This window comes from Mytilus californianus, unplaced genomic scaffold, assembly GCF_021869535.1.
Source record: "Mytilus californianus isolate M0D057914Y unplaced genomic scaffold, xbMytCali1.0.p SCAF_5, whole genome shotgun sequence".
Taxonomy (NCBI): domain Eukaryota; kingdom Metazoa; phylum Mollusca; class Bivalvia; order Mytilida; family Mytilidae; genus Mytilus; species Mytilus californianus.
Window position 1 is genome coordinate 88445218 of NW_026262701.1, and position 21020 is coordinate 88466237.

Genomic DNA, 21020 nt, shown 5'->3' on the forward strand with positions numbered 1-21020 from the left:
AATGATGTATAGTTCATCTGTTTGAAAATAGATCTTTTATGATATCCAGACAGTAACTTACTGCCCTAAGTGTAGGCAATTTCCTAGTTTTCTATATTTACTTCTTTCTGACATCCAAGGCAAAGCAAGTCCCAGATATACCATCAGACATCAGAACAATCTTGTGTTCAGTAATGGTAAAAATAAATATCAAAATGACATATTTTTGCCAGGTGAGGGATTCAGGTTGTACCATCATCTAGTTCTTTGGCTTGATGCCTATACTCATTTGTAAGAGAGAGGCAGAAGATACCAAAGGGATATTCAAACTCATAAATTAAGACAAACTGACAACTCAAATCCAAAAAACATAAAACAACCACAAGACAAGCAACAGTCTACAAAACACAACATAGAAAACTTAACAAGACTGAGAAACCCCACCAAAAACCTGGGATGATCTGAGGTGCTCCAGAAGGAAGAAACTAGTGTTTGCTCTTCATCCTCTTGTGTCATACTGGGTAACTTTGGTACAGCTTGCACAGTCTGCGTACTGAGCTATAGACATGTTTTATTCTTAAACTTTTCACTAATACAAATGTCCATGTATTGTTTCAGCTCAGCCAGTGTTTACTTCTGACACCATTGACAAGGTAAAACAGTTTGGTGAAATCGATAAAGCAGTTGATATATATGTTAATGTGTATAGTATTCCAAAATTCAACAGTTTTATATGGTCTCGTGATGGAACACCAATAACACAAAATTCAGCAAAATATGAAACATCAAGTTCTCCTACTATTGTTAAGGATATGATTCATGGGAAGGAAGTACAACTGGATGGTTATAATATTACACTGACCATACGTGAAGTGAAAGTAGAGGACTTTGCTAATTATACTGTAACACTTAAAAGTGGAAACTTTATAGAAGTACAATACTCTATTGTATTAGAATCTGCCAGTAAGTATCTTGGTTGATAATAACTAAATATTTAAAAAAATTCTATGAAGTTCAGTTTTTTTTCTCCTCCATTCATCAATTCATTTATGAAATTTTCATTATGAACTCTTCTTTTTTGGGCACAGGAATTTAAGGAATGTACACCCTCTAGATCTGTAATTTTGCAAGGAGGTAATAAATTTTTATCCAGGTTTTCCTTTGGAAATTGAGTTATTAATTTAGGTGTGAATGGCAGTGGGATGGACATTTAGACATTCAGCTGTTTGTGCTGGGGGCAGCTACAGTTGTTTCCGTGCATTGACTTATAAATTGTTCGAACAATGCTTTTGAAAATTTAATATGTTGATGCTGAAATTCATATGTCAAGTTCAATATTGACAATTTTTAACCGGATTTTCGAAGGAAATATCGGTTATTGAAATGGTGATGTACGGTGGGCGGCTGGGCAGATCTACGGGCGGCTGCCAAACAGTGTCAGCACAATAACATGAAAACGCTTTAACAAATTTTTTTCAAATTTAAATATGTTGTTTCCTGGGACTTAATGAAGGTCTTGTTCAATTTTCAAGATTTTAGTATATCTCCTTTGTGAGTTATCGCCATTTTTAATATCCAAAAGTAGAATTTTAAAATATTTTACTCTTGTTATCATGTTATGATTTGTCTTGTCTCAGAATAAAAATTTGAGTGACAGATTTATTTGAAAATTATCTATTTCCTAAGTGGTAATGATTATAAGCTATATCATTAGACATTTTGAAGATTATTACATTATTAATTATGTTAGAGTACTATGTTAAACAACCATAGTTCTGTTCAATTAGATATTAGAAATATTTTAGCATATGATAATGATTTATTTTCATTATTAATTAGATCTTGGAAATATTTTAGCATATGATAATCATTGGAGTGACAGATTTATTTGAAAATTTTCTGTTTTTTGATAAGATCTGTAGGACTGTATATATAAAGTTTGAACATTACTAGTAGGACTGTATAAATGAAGTTTGGAATTTACTGTTCATTATTAGACATTTTGTAGATAATTAAGTGTCCATTAATCATATATATTCTTGCCCCTACCCCCTTCAATTTGATAATGTGCTTTTATCTTGTAAACGGTTGAGATCCCTACTCCTAAACCATATATATTCTTGTATGGGACAAAAAAAAACAAATCAAATGAAATATTTGGGGAGTCCCCGGGTTCACCCCCACCCCCTTCTTTTTGAAAACGTGTAAAAGGTCAAGATCCCCACCCTGAAACCATATATCTTCTTGTACGGGACAATAAAACAAATCAAATGAAATATAAGGCGAGTCCCCTGGGGTCACCCCCACCCCTCCTGTTTAAGAACTTGTAAACGGTCCAGATCCCCACCCCTAAACCATATATATTCTTGTATGGGACAATAACACAAATCAAATGAAATATAGGGGAAGTCCATGGGGGTCACCCCCACACCCTTTCTTTTTGAAAACTTGTAAACGGTCAAGATCCACACCCTGAAACTATATATATTCTTGTATGGGACAATAAAACAAATCATATGAAATAAAAGGCGAGTCCCCTGGGGTCACCCCCACCCCCTCCTGTTTGAGAACTTGTAAACTATATATATTCTTGTATGGGACAATAAAACAAATGATATGAAATAAAAAATTCTTTGGTTCTTTGATATGCTGATTCTAACAATGTTTGAGTGTTAAATCATATCTAATTTTAGAGAACTTAGTCATCACTGGTTGTTGTTATTATATTATTGATAATAATTTGAAAAATTGCATCATATCTTATTTTAGAGAACTATTTATCCAGTTTGAGTTATTTCCTTTTGCACAGAAAATATTATGGATAAAATTAACCTGTGTTTCATTTCAACATAAATTAAATATATATATAGGGTTCTTTCAAATGCTGAATCTAAACCTGTATTTAAATATTAGATTTTTGGGCCCAGTTTTCAAGTTGGTCGAAATCAGGGTCCAAAATTAAACTTTGTTTGATTCAAAAAAAAAATAAAATTATGGGTTCTTTGAAATGCTGAATCTAACCATGTATTGAGAGATTTTGGATTGTCGGCTCCTTTATCAAATTGGTCCACATTGAGGTCCAAAGGGTCTTAAATTAAATTTTTGTCTGATTTCATCAAAAATTGAATTCTTGGTGTTCTTTGATATGCTGATTCTAATATGTACTTAGATTTTTGATATTGGACCATAATAGGTATTTAAATGTCCAATTTCAAGTATTTCAGTTCTTAAACCACATTCATTTTGTGTCACAAACCTATGCTGTGTCAAATATTCAATCACAATCCTAATTCAGAGCTGTTTTAAGCTTAAATGTAGTGTCCATACTTGCTCAACTGTTCAGGGTTCGACCTCTGTAGGAAAATCCGGTTTGCTGTCACTCTGACAGCCTCTTGTTACTTTTGTCATTCTTTATTGAATGAAAAATGGTACTTTTTGTCATAACATGCAATAACTTAGAGATCTGTTTAACCAATACTTGTATATTATATAGAAAATTATATTTTTATATGACAGCAAAATTTTTACGTTTCGTATTATGTTATGGTGATATCTGCGTTGTCATTCGAAGACATTTGTCGTCCTAAGAAGTGTGGTTTAAAGACATTTTGGTTCACAGACAATAAGTTGAGTATAAGTGTATGGATCTCTGTGAAATTTTAGCACATGGTTCCATACCACAATAGGTATAGAACCACTAATTCGGGCCCGGTCGGAAAGAACATACAAGAAAGTAGTACATATTTTAAACAAAATAGTTCCTATGCATAGCTGTATTTTTGTCAATAGGTGAACTATTTGGGTAGTTTTGGTACCAAATGAAAGCTTGGGGACTTGGGATCACTGTAAAACCCTTGTTGAAAATTTCTTTTGAATAATAAACAAGTATATGAAATTATAATAGGAGGGCACGTTTGCCATTAATACTTGAAATTGCAGAATTTAACATAGAAAGCAATGGTGCTATGAATTAGTGGTTTTATACCTATTACTGAAAGGCGTGTGAAATTCAAATTTTAGAAATCATACCCATTACAATGAATATTGTTCACATTTGTTGTTAATAATCATGTTACATTAATTTTTTTATGTGAGAATTATTTTGGTGTCAAATTACAGCCCTCAAATTGCTACAATAAGGTATTTCAGCCTTTTTTGGTAATTTAGCATGCATACAGTTAAGACTTTACCTGAAGTTTAAATTTTTGAATTATCTAAGACTGAAACTAACGAAACATGTATATTATGACTGGTTTATAGTGTGAATATAGCTTTTGGTTAAATTATCTAGTGACTGTTCATGTTTAATTGGGTTTTTTAGTGTATCATTTCTTTCAAAAGAAATTGGTGTATACTTATATAGGAATTCCAAAATCTCACTTGAAATGCAATTTATAACCAGCTTAGCAAGTTGTCTAGCTGGGAGATACATAAATTGCTCGTGTTGATCCATGTTTTTACATAAAAGTATGATTTTTACCAAATCACTCTCCTTTTTCAACATGTAGAAAAAAGGGAGGACAAAATTATCAATTATATTTTATGTTTGGACCACTATATTTACATTCAAGGAACAGCCTCTGCTAAAAATAAGACATATATGTTAGAACTATTCATAGTTCTATTTTTTTTATGTTCAAACTTAGATTAGAAAGAATTTCTTTCATAAGTTTATTCATGAGTATATCACAGATTTCCGGGCTTGGCACTGCTATCACGGCGCCTATTTTTTGCTTATAAAGCTGTCCTTTAAAATCAAAAATGTTGTTCTCTAAAATTGATCTGAGGAGATAGATTAAATCATCCGTAGGTGGGCATTTGATTTTGTAATCTGATTTATCAAACTGATCATTCGAAATTCTAACTGCCGATAATAATTCATTAATCAGGCAATTAGTGTACATTGATACTACATCAAAGCTACACAGCCAGCAATCTGCAATAGGCTTAATCTAACCATGTATTTAGATTTTGGATATTGGACCATAATAGGTGAATGTCCAATTTAAAATTTTTAAGTTCTTAGACCACATTCATTCTGTGTCAGAAACCTATGCTGTGTCAAATTTTTAATCACAATCCAAATTCAGAGCTGTATCAAGCTTGAATGTTGTGTCCATACTTGCCCCAACTTCAGGGTTCGACCTCTGCGGTCGTATCAAGCTGCGCCCTGCGGAGCATTTTATTCTTATACTGTATGCAATAGGTCTACTATATTTGGTGTATGGAATGATTGTAAGGTGTACATGTCTAGCTGGCAGGTGTCATCTGACCTTGACCTCATTTTCATGGTTCAGTGGTCAAAGTTAAGTTTTTGAGTTTTGGTCTTTTTTTCTAATACTATATATGTAATAGTTCAACTTTATTTGGTGTATGGAAATATTTTATGATCTATTTGTCAGTCAAGCAGGTTTTTTTTACCTTGACCTCATTTTCAAGGTTCATTGCTCAGTGTTAAGTTTTTGTGTTTTGGTCTGTTTTTCTTAAACTATAAGCAATAGGTCAACTAAATTTGTTGTATAGAAGAATTGCTAGCTGTACATGCCTGCCTAGCATGGTTCATCTGACCTTGACCTCATTTTCATGGTTCATTGGTCAATGTTTAGTTTACTTGGTTAATATGTTAAGTTTATGTGACAGTTGTAATAAAGCTTTATATTTAGGACTATCAACATAATATCAATGATTAGTAAAGAAGGCGGGACATTTCAGCGTGTGCACTCTTGTTTTCAAATTTAGAAATGTTGTTTCTCATGACTAAATGAAGGTCAAGTTCAATTTTCACTATTGTAGTATTTCTCCTTTTTGAGTTATTGCCATTTTTAATATCCAAAAGTGGTATTTTTAAATATTTTTCTCTTTTAATCATTATGGTAAATGTCTTATCTCACAATTATAATTGGAGTGACAGTTTTATTTGAAAATTTTCTATTTTCTGAATGGTGATGATTATAAGCTATATTATTAGACATTTTGAAGTTAATTACATTACTATATAATTATTATATATGTAATGTTAGAGTACTATGTTAAACCATAGTTCTGTTCAAAGGGAAATAAACCTTCAGATTTGCAAGTATGATTTTCATTATTAATTAGATCTGGGAAATATCTTAGCATATGATAATAATTGGAGTGACAGATTTATTTGAAAATTTTCTGTTTCCTGATGAGATTTGTAGGACTGTATATATAATAAAGTCTGAAATTTACTAGTAGGACTGTATAAATGAAGTTTGAAATTTTCTGTTCATTATTAGACACTTTGAAAATAATTACAGATAAGTTTTATAGGTTTTTAAGAGATAGACATTTTGAAGTTTATTACATTACAAATAATTATATATGTAATGTTAGAGTACTATGTTAAACCATAGTTCTGTTGAAAGGGAAATAACCCTTCAGATTTGCAAGTATGGGTTTCATTATTAATTTTTCTTTTCTTTGGTAAATTGTTTGAACAATTTTATGGTGTGTTTGTTATTCTGTAAAAACTAATTTTCTGAGTGATATATGTATATAATTGTTTTGTTGTGTTGTTAAAAATTAAGATAAGAGAAGTTGCAGATCTATATTAGTATATGTTACAAATGAAAGAAAAAATATTGGGAACTATCAACTATATATATAAAGTTTGATTACACTAAGTGATAAGATAACACACATCTGGTAATTGTCAATGCAATCACCCAATTATAATTGGAGTGACAGATTTATTAGAAAACTATTAATTATATTTGATTATAATTTAAAAATAAATATAACATCATATCTCTTTACATCATATCTAATTTTAGAGTCTATGGTTAAATCATATTTAATTTTAGATTTACATTATTGGTTCATGGAAATAAAGTTTGAGTTATTTCCATTTGAACAGAAATGGTTTAACTAACAAATTCAGAGCTGTTTTAAGCTTAAATGTTGTGTCCATACTTGCTCAACTGTTCTGGGTTCGACCTCTTCAGGAAAATCCGGTTTGCTGTCTCTCTCTGAATATTGCTGAATATGTCTTAAAAAATGGCTGAATATTTCTTAAATAATTTATCATTTAAACCATAAATTTTCTGAATATTTCTTAGTTTCAGAATATTTCTGTTTCTGAATACTGGCTGAATAGTCCGAAATTCAGTAAATATTCAGAAATAGACACAAATACAACATTCAGACATATTCAGACGATTTTCAGATATAATTCAGAAATAATTAAGACAATATTCAGCCACCAATTTTCCATGACAGCCTCTTGTTACTTTTGTTGTTGTTTTGTTTAAAATTTAGATATGTTGTTTCCTGTGACTAATTGAAGGTCAAGTTCAATTTTCATGAATTTAGCTGTTCTCTTTGTTGAGTTGTAGACTTTTCAGTAGCAAAAGTGATTTTTATACGACCGCAAAAATTTTTTTGGGTTCATATAATGGTATGATGTCGTAGTCGTCGTCCGAAGACACATCTGGTTTCAGGATGATAACTTTAGTTTTAGTGAATGGATCTCTATGAAATTTTATAAGAAGGTTCAATACAACAAAAGGAAGTTTGGGATTGATTTTTGGGGTTTTGGTACCTACAATTTAGGAATTAGGGGCCAAAAAGAAGCATTTTTGTAGTTTCCAGACAATAACTTGTGTGTAAGTGTATGGATCTCACTGACATTGTACCACTAGGTTCCATAATACAAAGGGAAGGCTGGGATTTAGTTTCAGGGTAATTGCCCCAAACATGCAAGAATAAGGGGTCAAAAAGGGGCCAAAAACAAGCATTTTTCTTGTTTCCTGACAATAACTTGTGTTTAAGTGTATGGATCTCTCTAAAATTGGACTACAAGGTTCCATACTTCAAAGGGAAGGCTGGGATAGAGTTTGGGGGTTATTGCTCCAAATTAAAGGAGGGGGGGGTTCCAAAAAATTGGGGGGATTTTTTTTTTCAAAATTTTTCAAATTTCAAATTTTTTGAAAAGTTTCAAGAAGAAATCTTCAATTGCACAGTATTGCGCAATAGATTTTTAAGATCTATGACCACATTTGTTTTGTGTCAGAAACCTTTATTATGTCAAAAATTTGATCACAATCCAAATTCAGACAGAATCAAGCTTGAATATTGTGTCCAAATTTGCCCCAACTGTTCAGGGTTTCGGCCTCTGCGGTTGATGAGGCTGTGCTCAGCGAAGTGTTTTATTATTATAAAATTTTGAGTTATTTCCCTTTGAACAGAAATTGTGTAATAAATAAGTAATTTCTATGACATTTGGTCTCTTGTTTATTTAGAGTTATTTCCCTTTGAACAGGAATGGTGTAATTAATAAGTATTTCATCAAAAATTGAATTCTTGGGGTTCTTTGATATGCTGATTCTAACAATGTACTTAGATTTTGGATATTGGACCATAATAGATAAATGTCCAATTTCAAATTTTTCAATTCTTTGACCACATTCATTTTCTGTCACAAACCTATGCTGTGTCAAATATTCAATCACAATCCAAATTCATAGCTGTTTTAAGCTTAAATGTAATGTCCATACTTGCTCAACTGTTCAGGGTTCTACCTCTGCAGGAAAATCCGGTTTGCTGTCACTCTGACAGCCTCTTGTTAGATTTATAACTGAAATTATTTTGTAAAGTAAGCATTTTATATTTCAAACTAATATTTATTTTAACATAATCTAGTTTTAAATGTGCATAGATACTTTATAAATGGTTAATAGATTAAAGAATTGTCTAACATCTGTTCTGTTGTACTGCATATTGTATGAATATACGTAATTATGTACTGACAATCACTTATTTATGTTCAAAGTTGAATGTACTTATAGTATTAGTATTAATACTAGATTGACAGCATTTTGGAAGTACAGGAGTAACTGGAATGTAAATTTGTGTTAATTTGTTATTATCAATCAAATAAAACACTTTAATGATATCATTATCCAGCATGATATATGCTAATAACCTCCCCTTCATGAGACAAAATTTCATGACAATCCGTCTATGAAATATTGTCTCAATACACACAAAATATAACCTCCCTTTTACAGGACAAAATTTCATAGTATTCATCTATGAAATATTGTCTATTTACAGACAAGATTTCACAATGAAAATTTGTCCTTCTCTGGACAATTTTTCATAGATGAGGACAATATTTCATGATACATAGTCATGAAATATTGTCTTGAGGGACAACATTTTATAGGACAATATTTTGCTTTACACATGTACTACCTCTGTACCTTTGTCTTTCTCAAACACATATACTAAGTTTAGCTTCTAAAGACCCCTCATCTTGAATCTGGGCAATCTCCTACTATATAGTGAGAATTTCTCCTCACAATCGATAGGGATTTTTTTTGGGGAGGTCAAACTTTTGAAGCTATGTGGTTAGGGGGGTTATTATGCGGTTCATAAAGTGTGCCAACAAAACTTTTTAATGTGAAAAAATTTAACCGACCCCGTCAGCTGATAAATAATGACTGTTCCCTAAGTCTAAGACTAAAGTTTAGCTTCTACAGACCCCTCATCCGTGTAATGTCCTTCTATAGTGAGAATTTCTCCTCGCGTAAGGTTCCAGTTCTCATATTTAAATCTGACTGAAAACATATGAAAAAGCATTCTAATTTGCCTTTTCTTTGATGCAGAATATCCAAAAGAAATGATAAAATGTCCAGCTGATGATATACAATGACCTAATTTTGAGAGAAAATATAAAATAGAGAACTCTAACTCTATCAAATTTCACGGAGCTGAATTTCCGGATTATATAAATCGAATGTTCTGGAAAATTTCTCAGGTGTCCCACACAAAACAAAGGTGTCAAGTTAAGAATTTTGAAACAAAAACATCAGTTCAGCGATACAGGTCTAATTTATATGAATATTTATGTGTTTCGTGTCAACCCGTATAACAAATTGAAAGTTTTCAAATAAAACACTTCTGCCCGCCATGATCAAGTAAATATATATTTTGTTATAAGAGTAGTTAAAAAACAATAAATTTTAACTTTGTCGCTTTATTTTAGTTATATAAGAGTATATTTTGTTACAGAAGTGTGCCTACATGCAAAGTGGTAATAAATAAAGAGTTACATGGCTATTTTAGAATTACACCTTTCATAGTATCTTAGCTTCGTGTGTGTAGTAACTGTAGTTTAAGGTTTTAGCAATATTAAAATGGCTTCTTTCTAACACCACAGACAACAAAGTTAAAACTACCTGAAGGTTTATCAAAACTACGATATTGTTCGTTAATAAATTTTGAAATTATAAAGAAACTAAAGTTTCAACTCCCTGAGGCAAAGTTGACCTTAGGTGGATTTGGCTATAGTTTTATGTCCTTTTTGGTCATATAGCTCTTCAACTGTTTCGGTTCTTACACATCCTTGGCTTTCAAATATTCGGCTTTGAGCATTCCCGATGAAGGTGAATCGAGAAAAGCGCTTCGAACACATGAAATCTATAACGTATTGTTTTCATAATTTTAGTAGATATATTTATAAAAAAAAAACAAGAATCACATATTTAACAAAAAACCTAAATTATGTAGGTAGTAATTAATAATCTATATATTGTCTTTTATATATTAGATACATATTATCTTTTACATACATATTATTTTATTTTAAATCTAATGATGTGCTTTCAATACAAACCCTACTGAAAATGTAAAGTGGGATTTCACTGAAAATACCAGTGGAGTTTCATCAGAGTTCCATTGGAATACCACTGTATTACCACTGGGAAATTTGGTCGGGATTTTCATTGGACATTCATTGTTTTCCATTGGGATATCAGTGGAATATCCAGTGGGATTCTGGTGAATACTCGAGTGGAATACAGTGGAAATTCCGTTGGAATACCAGTGAAAACTTCGTTGGAATACCATTGTTTTCCCACTGGACATTTATTGTTTTCTACTGGGATACCAGTGGTAATTCCATTGGAAATTGTAACAATCAACCAAAGAAAACCAGTGATATTTCAATGGAAATTGACAATTCCACTGAAATGTTAGATATCATTTTGCATGCACTGCTTATTTTTGAATGAATTAATAAGAAAACTTGAAATAAGACAATAACCATTTTAATGCAAGTCAACAATTAAAGAAATTACATCAGTTTATACATCATCCACATTTAAGACCTTTTAAACGAAAAGATCAACCTCTTTAAAATATTAACGTTGATAAATTATCATTTTTTAGGCAAAGATGTATTTACTTAATTGTACATGTAAATCATTTTTCTGGTTAAATCATTCATAAGTCCATGGTTACTTTTGGTCCTCTTGAAATCTTTCAAATGGTTTTAATTTTCAATTTTACAAATTTGTTTATTGTGCATTAAACAAACAAAAATGTCCAGTTAACATGCATACGAAATACTTTGTCAGTTTGGTCAGTTTTCTTCATCATCCATTGATATTATTCATGAATTAAGTCCAAAGTTTCTGCATTCCAATCCTGTTCCATTAAGTCTTCATTGATTAATCTGAAAGAAAAAAAATCATACATCATAACATGCATAGAATTTTGAATTAGAATAACATTACAAATACAAATACAAATACAAATATTTTATTAGCACAAACTCATCAACAATAAATGGTTAAGGCTCATGGTATATTAGTTACATAGTTGATCATACATAATAAGTATTGCAAATAATGACTATATTAATATGTAATATTATAAACAATGATTATGAATTAGACATAATGACAATTTTATAGAGTTTGTTCTGCTTTACGCAGGTTCAGACTGTCTGAAATGAAAGAGGAAGTCAATTTTAGGATTGTGTATGAATTATTATTTAATAAAAAGATTACATTATTTTCATTTTTTTGAAATTTTGTAGGATCAACGATTATGTTTGAAACTTTTTGGTAAAATATGGCCCTTTTAGTTGAGTATTTTTCACAATGTAAAAGAAAATGTTTTTCATTTTCAATTTGACCAGAATTACATACAGAGCAGTATCTTTCATTTCTGGGAATATTTAGATGTCTCCCTCTTTCAATCATCAGTATATGAGCGCTTATACGGATCTTACATATTGCAGCTCTGTCACTTCTGTTTTTCAATATATCAACATAGGGTGGTCTTCTGCCCATTATGTATACACTCTTGAAAAAGTCTAACTTTTTTGATTCAAATATATTTGCATTTTGAACTTGCAAACATTGGTCATTAATTCTTTGTTTAATGGAATTTAAATTACCTTTAACATAATTAAAGTTATTGATGATATAAGACATTCCAAGTCCATTCAAAAGACTCTTGACCTTTATGACCCAAGGGTTTGAATCTACAGATTTAGTGAATATATCATATGCCAAAGATACCATGCTCCAGTCTGCAATTATTCAAAAATATATGTTACTGGCATATTTTATTTGTGTTTGTGTGTAATTTATTCACAACATTTATACACTAAGAGCAATTTAGACACATGTATGTCTATTGTTGAAGACTATGTGTTCTCTAGATATCTTTGGCTATAGTTGTTGGGTTGCTGTCTCTTAGACTTATAACACACATCTCTTTTTATCAAAATAGACTTTTATTGTTCATGGATCAGGTGTCTATCAAAGCCAAATAAAATAGTATGTGTGGTTCCAGTTACGGTACATTTAAAAAAAATTAGGGTAGGTAGGTAAGAATTTTTTTTATTTTATGGGATTTTTTTTACATTGAGTCTATCATGTCTATGGGAGCAACATTCTGACTTAAACAGTACTTACTGAAAAATGACAAAAAAATCTTTAGGGTAGGCTATTGTTAAAGACTAAAAAAAAAGGTAGGTAAGGTAATTGGAACCACGCAAATATTTTTATTTAGCCTCATATTATCTTTCCCTTTGTGTTGTGTTTGTTGTTGGTTTACTATCTGGTTGAAGCATACCAGACACCTCATTTTGTTCACATAATAGCCATGATTAACCATTGTGCATGATGATCAGATCAATGTTTTTGAGATGTGTTTACAGCTTATAGATGTGAATGATTAACATGATTAATGTATTTTTATTTCAAGTGTGGGAAGGATGAAAAAATAATTCAATAAGTACCTTTCAATAATCTTATACTCAAATTTCTTTTCTGCTGCTGGTTCGTTTGTTTTCATCGTGTTTTCATATTATTGAGTGGATATTGATCGATGCAGAGTCATCATTTTTGCAGCTTTGTACCTTCACCATGATCAATCCCTTTTAATATATGGACAACCTAAAAAAAAATGTAAAAACATTTTATTAATAACTTTTAATTCTGGTCATGACCTGTATGCCTCATATATTACTGATATTTATCATACAATGTACATATATAATTAAGAAGCTTCTTTCAGTTAAGTATAAATACTCTAAAACACAATATTAACCTTTAGGGATTTTTTGTGTTGCATGTCCATCAAAATCAGAACATGACAAAATTAAGTTGAATGTGCCTGACATTGTGTAGTAAACTGTAAACATCTTTCCTTGATTGTGAAGGCACACAATGTAATTCAATATTGAATAATAAAATTATTATTACATTCCCACCTCCCCCTTTTCAGAACACCAAATGGTCATCCTCAAAGTGTGAACTAACAGAGCCCATGAATGAAACTAAAGGGGGTGTATATCTTTTTTTTTAACTTTAATTAAAAATATTCATGATGTAAAAATCAAATGTAAAATCTCTTAAAAATTACCTGTATCTGCTGTACGTCTGCCCTACATCAGCACATCGTCTCATCGTAAATTCTTGGTTCAACAGCTAATGTCATACCTAAATGTTCTGTCTTTAACGTCTATTTCTTTATTTATCGAAGGTTGTTGAGTATTAATTATTATCAACATGATTAATGTAACCACAGCTGGACAATGCTGGACAGGATACATACTCGTACAATATTTTTAGTTTCAAATTTGAACACATTCCGTGTATTAATGATAACGACTATCTGATTGGCCGATCGGAAATCCCGGAAATAGAGTTATCCAATCAAATCAGCGGTTATATATATAGTCTGGTAGAAAAAAATGGCAGCCTCCATGAATGTAAACATGTGTGTTGAAAAACAACATTATAGACTACAGTTTCACGAATTTTCTGCTCAAATTATGCCAAAACACTGACATTTAGCGTACAATTGATTGGAGCGGATTATATGTAAAATGTTTCTATAGATTAACTTATATGACCCGAGTTCCAGTGCCGAGTTCAGGACATGAAAATGATGAAAAATTCATCACACCGACAAAGTTAAGATACCGAAACAGTTTATAGAACAATGTGGAAAATGAAAGCCGTTCACTTTACTTTTCTCAAAAGAACAGTAGACCAGTAACAGTTAATGAACATGATGAAGTCAAAGGAGAAATAATTATATTATTGTATACATGTAGACTGTAGTGCAGGGCAGTTTGCCAGTACGGTCACTTGAAGAAAAAAACGGAGTTATCCTAACAATTCGTACAGTCTGAAGATAATTTCTGCAACAGATCTGTTTAAAACGGCCCTTTTAAGAGCCATGCACATTTTTCAAAAAGAATCTTAATTGTTTTTGTTCGTTAAATCAAACAGAATCTTATTCTCAACCCAATTTGATATAAAATATTCATTTCTTTATTTATATTATCTGATTATTGCACATTTAATTTTATTTCTTAATAGTTAAAATGTATCCTTTCCTATCCTAATAAATGATTATTTTCATTTGTTACTAGGCAAGTGATTTGAATTATAGTTATCTCGTACTATTGCAAACTCGTACTAATGTCAACACGTACCACTGAAAACAAACTCGTACCACGGTAAATTCATACCATTGTATACTCGTACCAACTTATTTAAATGCATTCAAATGGTGTGTAAATAAAGAATTATATATACCGAGTGTAACGGTACTCTTTTCCTGGCACTGCTATTTTACTGCTTTTAATAATTTGGTTAGGATATATATGCATTCCTGATTTAAGGTACAGTCAAGTATTTGTATTTAAAAAAAAGTTAGCAAACAATATTTATTTTTCAATTTGACAAAAACTGGGTCATGATCGTTCATTGGATGTAACCTTGTTCAACCATGCAAGACAATGTAAATAAAGCAATCAGCTGTCAACATGGTTAATGTACGTCCCTTGAGATGGGACATTACATTTGATCTAAAAAATTAGAAAACGTCTGCTGACATTCCTTTGGAACACTAGAATGTATTTTTAATGGAACGAGTTTGCAGTGGTACGAGTTGTGAATGGTATGACTTTAAAGTGGTACGAGTTTACGTTGGTACGAGTTGACTTTTAGTGGTACGAGTTGACGTGGTACGAGTTTGCAATGGTACGAGTTAACTTGCTTCCAGTGATTTCATATCACATTTAACCATGCAACATTTTTTGAACAAATGTTTCATATACATGTATATATGTAGGTTTATGAAATATTCATTACATCCCATATATTATCATGATTATAATATTTAATTTCTTATCAGGCCAGCAAATTATATGTTACAAATTAAATCCTTTATATAATAATCATGCACTTAATTATTTGAAAAATTTAAATTAGAAGTATATATTCCTTTAAATTTCTAAGTCCAAAATTCCACTGGAATATTTGCATTAAATCAAAACTCCACTGAAATATAAACAATAATATTCCACTGGAAATTAATTGGAAAATCTTTGGAAGTTTCATTGGAAATTTCACTGATTTTCCATTGGAATTACAGTGTGAAAAATATTCCAGATGTTTTGGATGAAATTCTAATGGGATTCCATCGGAATATTTTTTTCCACTGAATACCAGTGTAATTTCACTGGAAATCCAGTGGAATCCCATACTCATTTTCAGTAGGGAAGTTTTACAAAAACATGTAAAATTTGGAATTTTGTATCAAAATGCCTTCAACAACATTTTGTTGAATTAAATTTTGATTTCCTGAAATTAATGTGTAAAATTGATGGTAGAGATATGAAATTCCAGTATGATTTGGCAAATTTAAGATTTTGACTCTGTGATTATGAAACTATGACAGCTGAAATTGGCATCATTATAAGATTTAGACTTTGTGAGTGAAACAATGACAGCGCAAATTGGCTTTTTTTTTTTACCGATTTTGACTCTGTGGTCTGAGTGTAACAATAACAGTGGAAATTGGCATTATTATAAGAGTTTGACTCTGTGAGTGAAACAATGACAGCGATAATTGGCATTATATTGATATTTTGACTTTGTGAGTGAAATAATGACAGCAGAAAAATTGGCATTATTATAAGACTGACTCTGTTAATGTAACAATAACAGTGGAAATTGGCATTATTATAAGATTTTGACTCTGTAAGTGAAACAATGACTGCAGAAATTGGCATTATTATAAGACTTTTACTCTGAGGTCTGAGTGTAACAATAACAGTGGAAATTGGCATTATTATAAGATTTGACTCTGTAAGTGAAACAATGACAGCAGAAATTGGCATTATTATAAGATTTTGACTCTCTGAGTTAAACAATGACATCAGAAATTGGCATCATTATAAGATTTCGACTCTGTGAGTGAAAAAGTGACAAGGGAAATTGGCCCTTTTATAACTTATCTCTGCCCATTTTAAGGCTTGGATTATTGATTCCTAGTTTACTCATATACTATCAGACAAAAAAAAATAATCTTTAAAATTTGATTTAACAAATATTCGATAGATAAATCTTGTTCAGTTGAAATTGAATGTTTACAATGTTAACCTGTCATATTTATGCATATGTTCATATGCATTATATGTCTCTGATAACTAGGAAAGAAGTTTTTTTTTGTATGATATAATAAGAGTGCACAAGCAGAAATGGCTCGCCTGCTTTACATATTCATGATTGAGTTTATGTTGAAAGTCTGTAATATAAAGGTTTTACTACAAGTATCACTTAAACAACACTATCAATGATCCATGTAAATGAGGCCAAGGTCAGACCAACCCTGCCAGACAGACATGTACACCTTGCAATCATTCTATACACCAAATATAGTTGAACTATTGCTTATAATATCTGAGAAACATACTTTACCATGAAAACTAAACATTCTAAGGTTAAAGTTTTCCAAACTTCAATAATGTTGTAAAATCTTCATGATTATTTCCTCAGAATTTTGCGAGCTCAAAGAGTTAACTTTTTAAAATGAAAATATATCTTGTAATTCCTTTGTGAAATAGTATTGAAATAACATCGATAACTGTACCAATTTTCTGCACAAGATGCACATTTCGACAATAAATGTTCCTTCAATGATGCTCGAGGCCAAAATATTTGAAAATACAAAACTTCTTATAAAAAAATGAAGAGCTTAATTATAAACAAAACAGGACAAAAAGTATAGCCAAAGCAGGGCATGGAATTCGAGCTTTGAATGAGGAACATGTATTTCTTAATTTAAAATAATATTCCAAATTTTGAAATGGCAAATTGTACAAACACAATATCTGTATTTATATGTCAGTTCAGAAAATGACTTCAAGTTCATACTGTTGATGTTCTATGTTTCAATTATTGTGTTGTCTGTTTTATTTGGACTTTTCATTGTTGATTGCCCCTTGGTATTTTTTATGCCCCCCGCCGTAGCGGAGGGGGCATTAAGATTTACCCTTGTCCATCTGTACGTACATATGTCCAAAAATTGGTTTCCGTTCTCTAACTTTAGTTTGCCTCAACCAAATGTTATGAAAATTATACACAATGCTTATTACCACAAAACACAGGTCAAGTTTGAGTTTTGGTGGCGTCACTTTTACCTTTCTAGAGTTATGCCCTTTTACAAATGGAAAAATTGCTCAATTTTTCGCTTCCGTTCTCTAACTTTAGTTTGCCTCAACCAAATGTTATGAAACTTATACACAATGCTAATTACCACAAAACACAGATCAAGTTTGAATTTTGGTGGTGTAACTTTTACTGTTCTAGAGTTATGCCCTTTACAAATCATTTGCAAATGGAATAATTGCTGAAATTTTCGTTTCTGTTCTCTAACTTGAGTTTGCCTCAACCAAATGTTATGAAACTTATGCACAATGCTAATTACCACAAAACACAGATCAAGTTCGAATTTTGTTGGCGTCACTTTAACCATTCTAGAGTTATGTCCCTTTACAAATGGAAAAATTGCTGAATTTTTCATTTCCGTTCTCTAACTTAAGTTTGCCTTAAATAAATGTTATGAAACTTATAAACAATGCTTATTACCACAAAACTCAGATCAAGTACAAATTTGGGTAGCTGCACTTTTACAGTTCTTGAGTTATGTCCCTTTATAACGTTATATGCAAGCGGGGGCATCATCTGTGTCCCATGGACACATTCCCCATTTATTGTTATTTAAATTTTCAGTATTTTACTGATAAAGAGCGAATTTACTTTGCAGTAAACAATAAATTTTTCAGGCATCAATAATATGTCAAACTTTCATGGAATTTTATGGACAAATGATTCTTTTTTTTAGCAGTAAACATTTACATACAGTCAGGGTTTAAAGTTATTTTAAAGGGGGGGGGCTGGGCTGGGCTGGGCTGGAACTGAGGGTATGACAAGGGGATGCGGGTACCTTTTTTGGGAAATCAGCTTCTACTGTTTTCAACCCAGAGCCATGAAACTTCACAGGATGATCATATTGCCCATACTACAGCATAAATTAATCTATCAAAATCTTCTTGAATACATATGTATTTCAAGTTTATATATTTTCAGGTGTACCAGAAACTCCAGGTAATTTTAGCAAGAAAGCATCATCAGCTACAAGTATAACAGTGCAATGGGATCCGAAATCGGGTGGTGGATATAAACAAATATTTTATATACAGTACAGAGTCCAAGGAACATTGCAGTGGGCAAATGTATCAGCTGGTGAGGAAAATATAAGCCAAAAAAAGAGACGAAGAACATATGAAGTAAAAAACTTACAGGAAAAGGAAGCCTATGAACTGAGAATGTTTGCTGAAAATACAGCAATGAAAAGAAGTAATGTCACAGAAGTGTTGATTGCCTTTACTGAAAGTTCAGGTACGAACTACATTATTAATGCAAAACTACATTATTAAGAAGGAACTACATTATTAAGAACGAACTACATTATTAAGAAAAAATTCACACACCTAATGGAATGGGCATTTAAAAAGTCGGAATGTGAATATATATGTTCAAACTCTTTTAGGTCATTTTTTAGTAGCAATAAACAAAAAAACTATGTCAATTGGACATGCTTTGATACTATATATGCCCTTGAATTTTTACTAGATAACATTTTTGTTTGCTTTGGAGATTCTGTATATCGTCAGGTTATCGTAATTCCAATGGGGACTAACTGTGCACCACTTATTGCGGACCTTTTTTTGTATTGCTATGAGTTACAATTTATGACAAAAATCAGCAAAGACCCATCAAAACAACATCTGATACACAAATTTAATAATACTTTAAGATATTTAGATGATGTTTTGGCTCTCAATAATGACGACTTCAGTATGTATACTAAAGAAATTTATCCTGTTGAACTTACTTTAAATAAAGCTAATACTAACAATGACCACTGCCCTTTCCTCGATCTTGATATCTATATCATTAACGGAAAGCTTAATACAAAAATATATGATAAAAGAGATGATTTTTCATTTCCTATCGTTAATTATCCATTTTTAGATGGTGACGTTCCCTTGTCACCATCTTACGGTGTTTATATATCTCAACTTGTACAATTTGCTCGTGTATGTAACAATGTTGTAGATTTTAACGAGAGAAATTTAGGGTATTACTGAAAAATTATTACACCAGGGTTTTCGATATCACAAACTAGGCAAAACATTTACTAAATTTTATCATCGGTATAAGGACATCATTCGTAAATATAGCTCAACATGCAGACTTCTTATACGTTCAGGTATTTCACATCCAATTTTTTATGGAAATATTCTTTATAAAGCACAAAAATGTCAGTATTCACCTCTGAAGCTAACAAAACCTTTAAATAGACTTATTAAGAAGGGATATAGTTACGATACTGTTGTCAGGTCATTAAAGATAGCATATTTTGGCGTTAATATTGATTCACTTATAGGGTCTTTGCATCGGCACTAAACACATTTATTTAAAAACCAGTTGTTGGCATGACACGGGTTATATTCTTCTCACATATGTTATGATGGTATGATACTTAACCCCTAACGGGAAGGATTGTGCCTGATATTCATATGATGAAGACATAATCTTTCAATCAGTTTAATTGAAGTCTGGAGCTGGCATGTCAGTTAACTGCTAGTAGTCTGTTGTTATTTATGTATTATTGTCATTTTGTTTATTTTCTTTGGTTACATCTTCTGACATCAGACTCGGACTTCTCTTGAACTGAATTTTAATGTGCGTATTGTTATGCGTTTACTTTTCTACATTGGCTAGAGGTATAGGGGGAGGGTTGAGATCTCATAAACATGTTTAACCCCGCCGCATTTTTGCGCCTGTCCCAAGTCAGGAGCCTCTAGCCTTTGTTAGTCTTGTATTATTTTTAATTTTAGTTTCTTGTGTACAATTTGGAGTTTAGTATGGCGTTCATTATCACTGAACTAGTATATATATTTGTTTAGGGGCCAGCTGAAGGACGCCTCCGGGTGCGGGAATTTCTCGCTGCATTGAAGACCTGTTGGTGACCTTCTGCTGTTGTCTGTTCTATGGTCGGGTTGTTGTCTCTTTGACACATTCCCCATTTCCATTCTCAATTTTATTAAAATAATAAATGATAAGTGCAAAGATGCAAAAACCCCGTAATTTTCACTTTGTCTGTTCATTAACAAATTTTTATAAGTTTGAATTCTTCTACACTATTGTGTAGACCTTTTACTTTCAGATTTTCCTGAATTTCATAAGGTAACTTTAATGGGAATTCCTTTTTACATAATTGGGATAATAGTGCCAAGATTAGGATTTGATTAGCACAAATTTTCCAATAATATTGCTTGGATTTGTTTGAAATTTTTGTGCAGAGATTGTTTATTTTACATTTCTGTTGTTTTTATCTTTAAGGCCTTAATG

The 21020-nt window shown here is 31.4% G+C and overlaps 1 protein-coding gene and 1 long non-coding RNA gene across 2 annotated transcripts in view; one reads left to right on the forward strand and one right to left on the reverse strand.

Annotated features, from left to right (window-relative positions):
* The first annotated feature begins 602 nt into the window (after positions 1-602).
* The window catches only part of LOC127701675 (uncharacterized), a 150061-nt gene continuing 129643 nt past the window's right edge, over positions 603-21020 (forward strand). The window contains exons 1-2 of the mRNA XM_052205672.1: positions 603-942; positions 18690-19001. Of these exons, the coding sequence (XP_052061632.1) occupies positions 792-942; positions 18690-19001 (463 nt within the window). The 5' untranslated portion in view covers positions 603-791. The remainder of the gene's footprint in view (positions 943-18689; positions 19002-21020) is intronic.
* Positions 11039-14241, reverse strand: LOC127701723 (uncharacterized). Its single transcript, XR_007982161.1, has 3 exons — positions 13666-14241; positions 13040-13196; positions 11039-11461 (listed from the first exon to the last, which is right to left on the reverse strand). It is a non-coding gene; the product is annotated as an uncharacterized LOC127701723 (long non-coding RNA).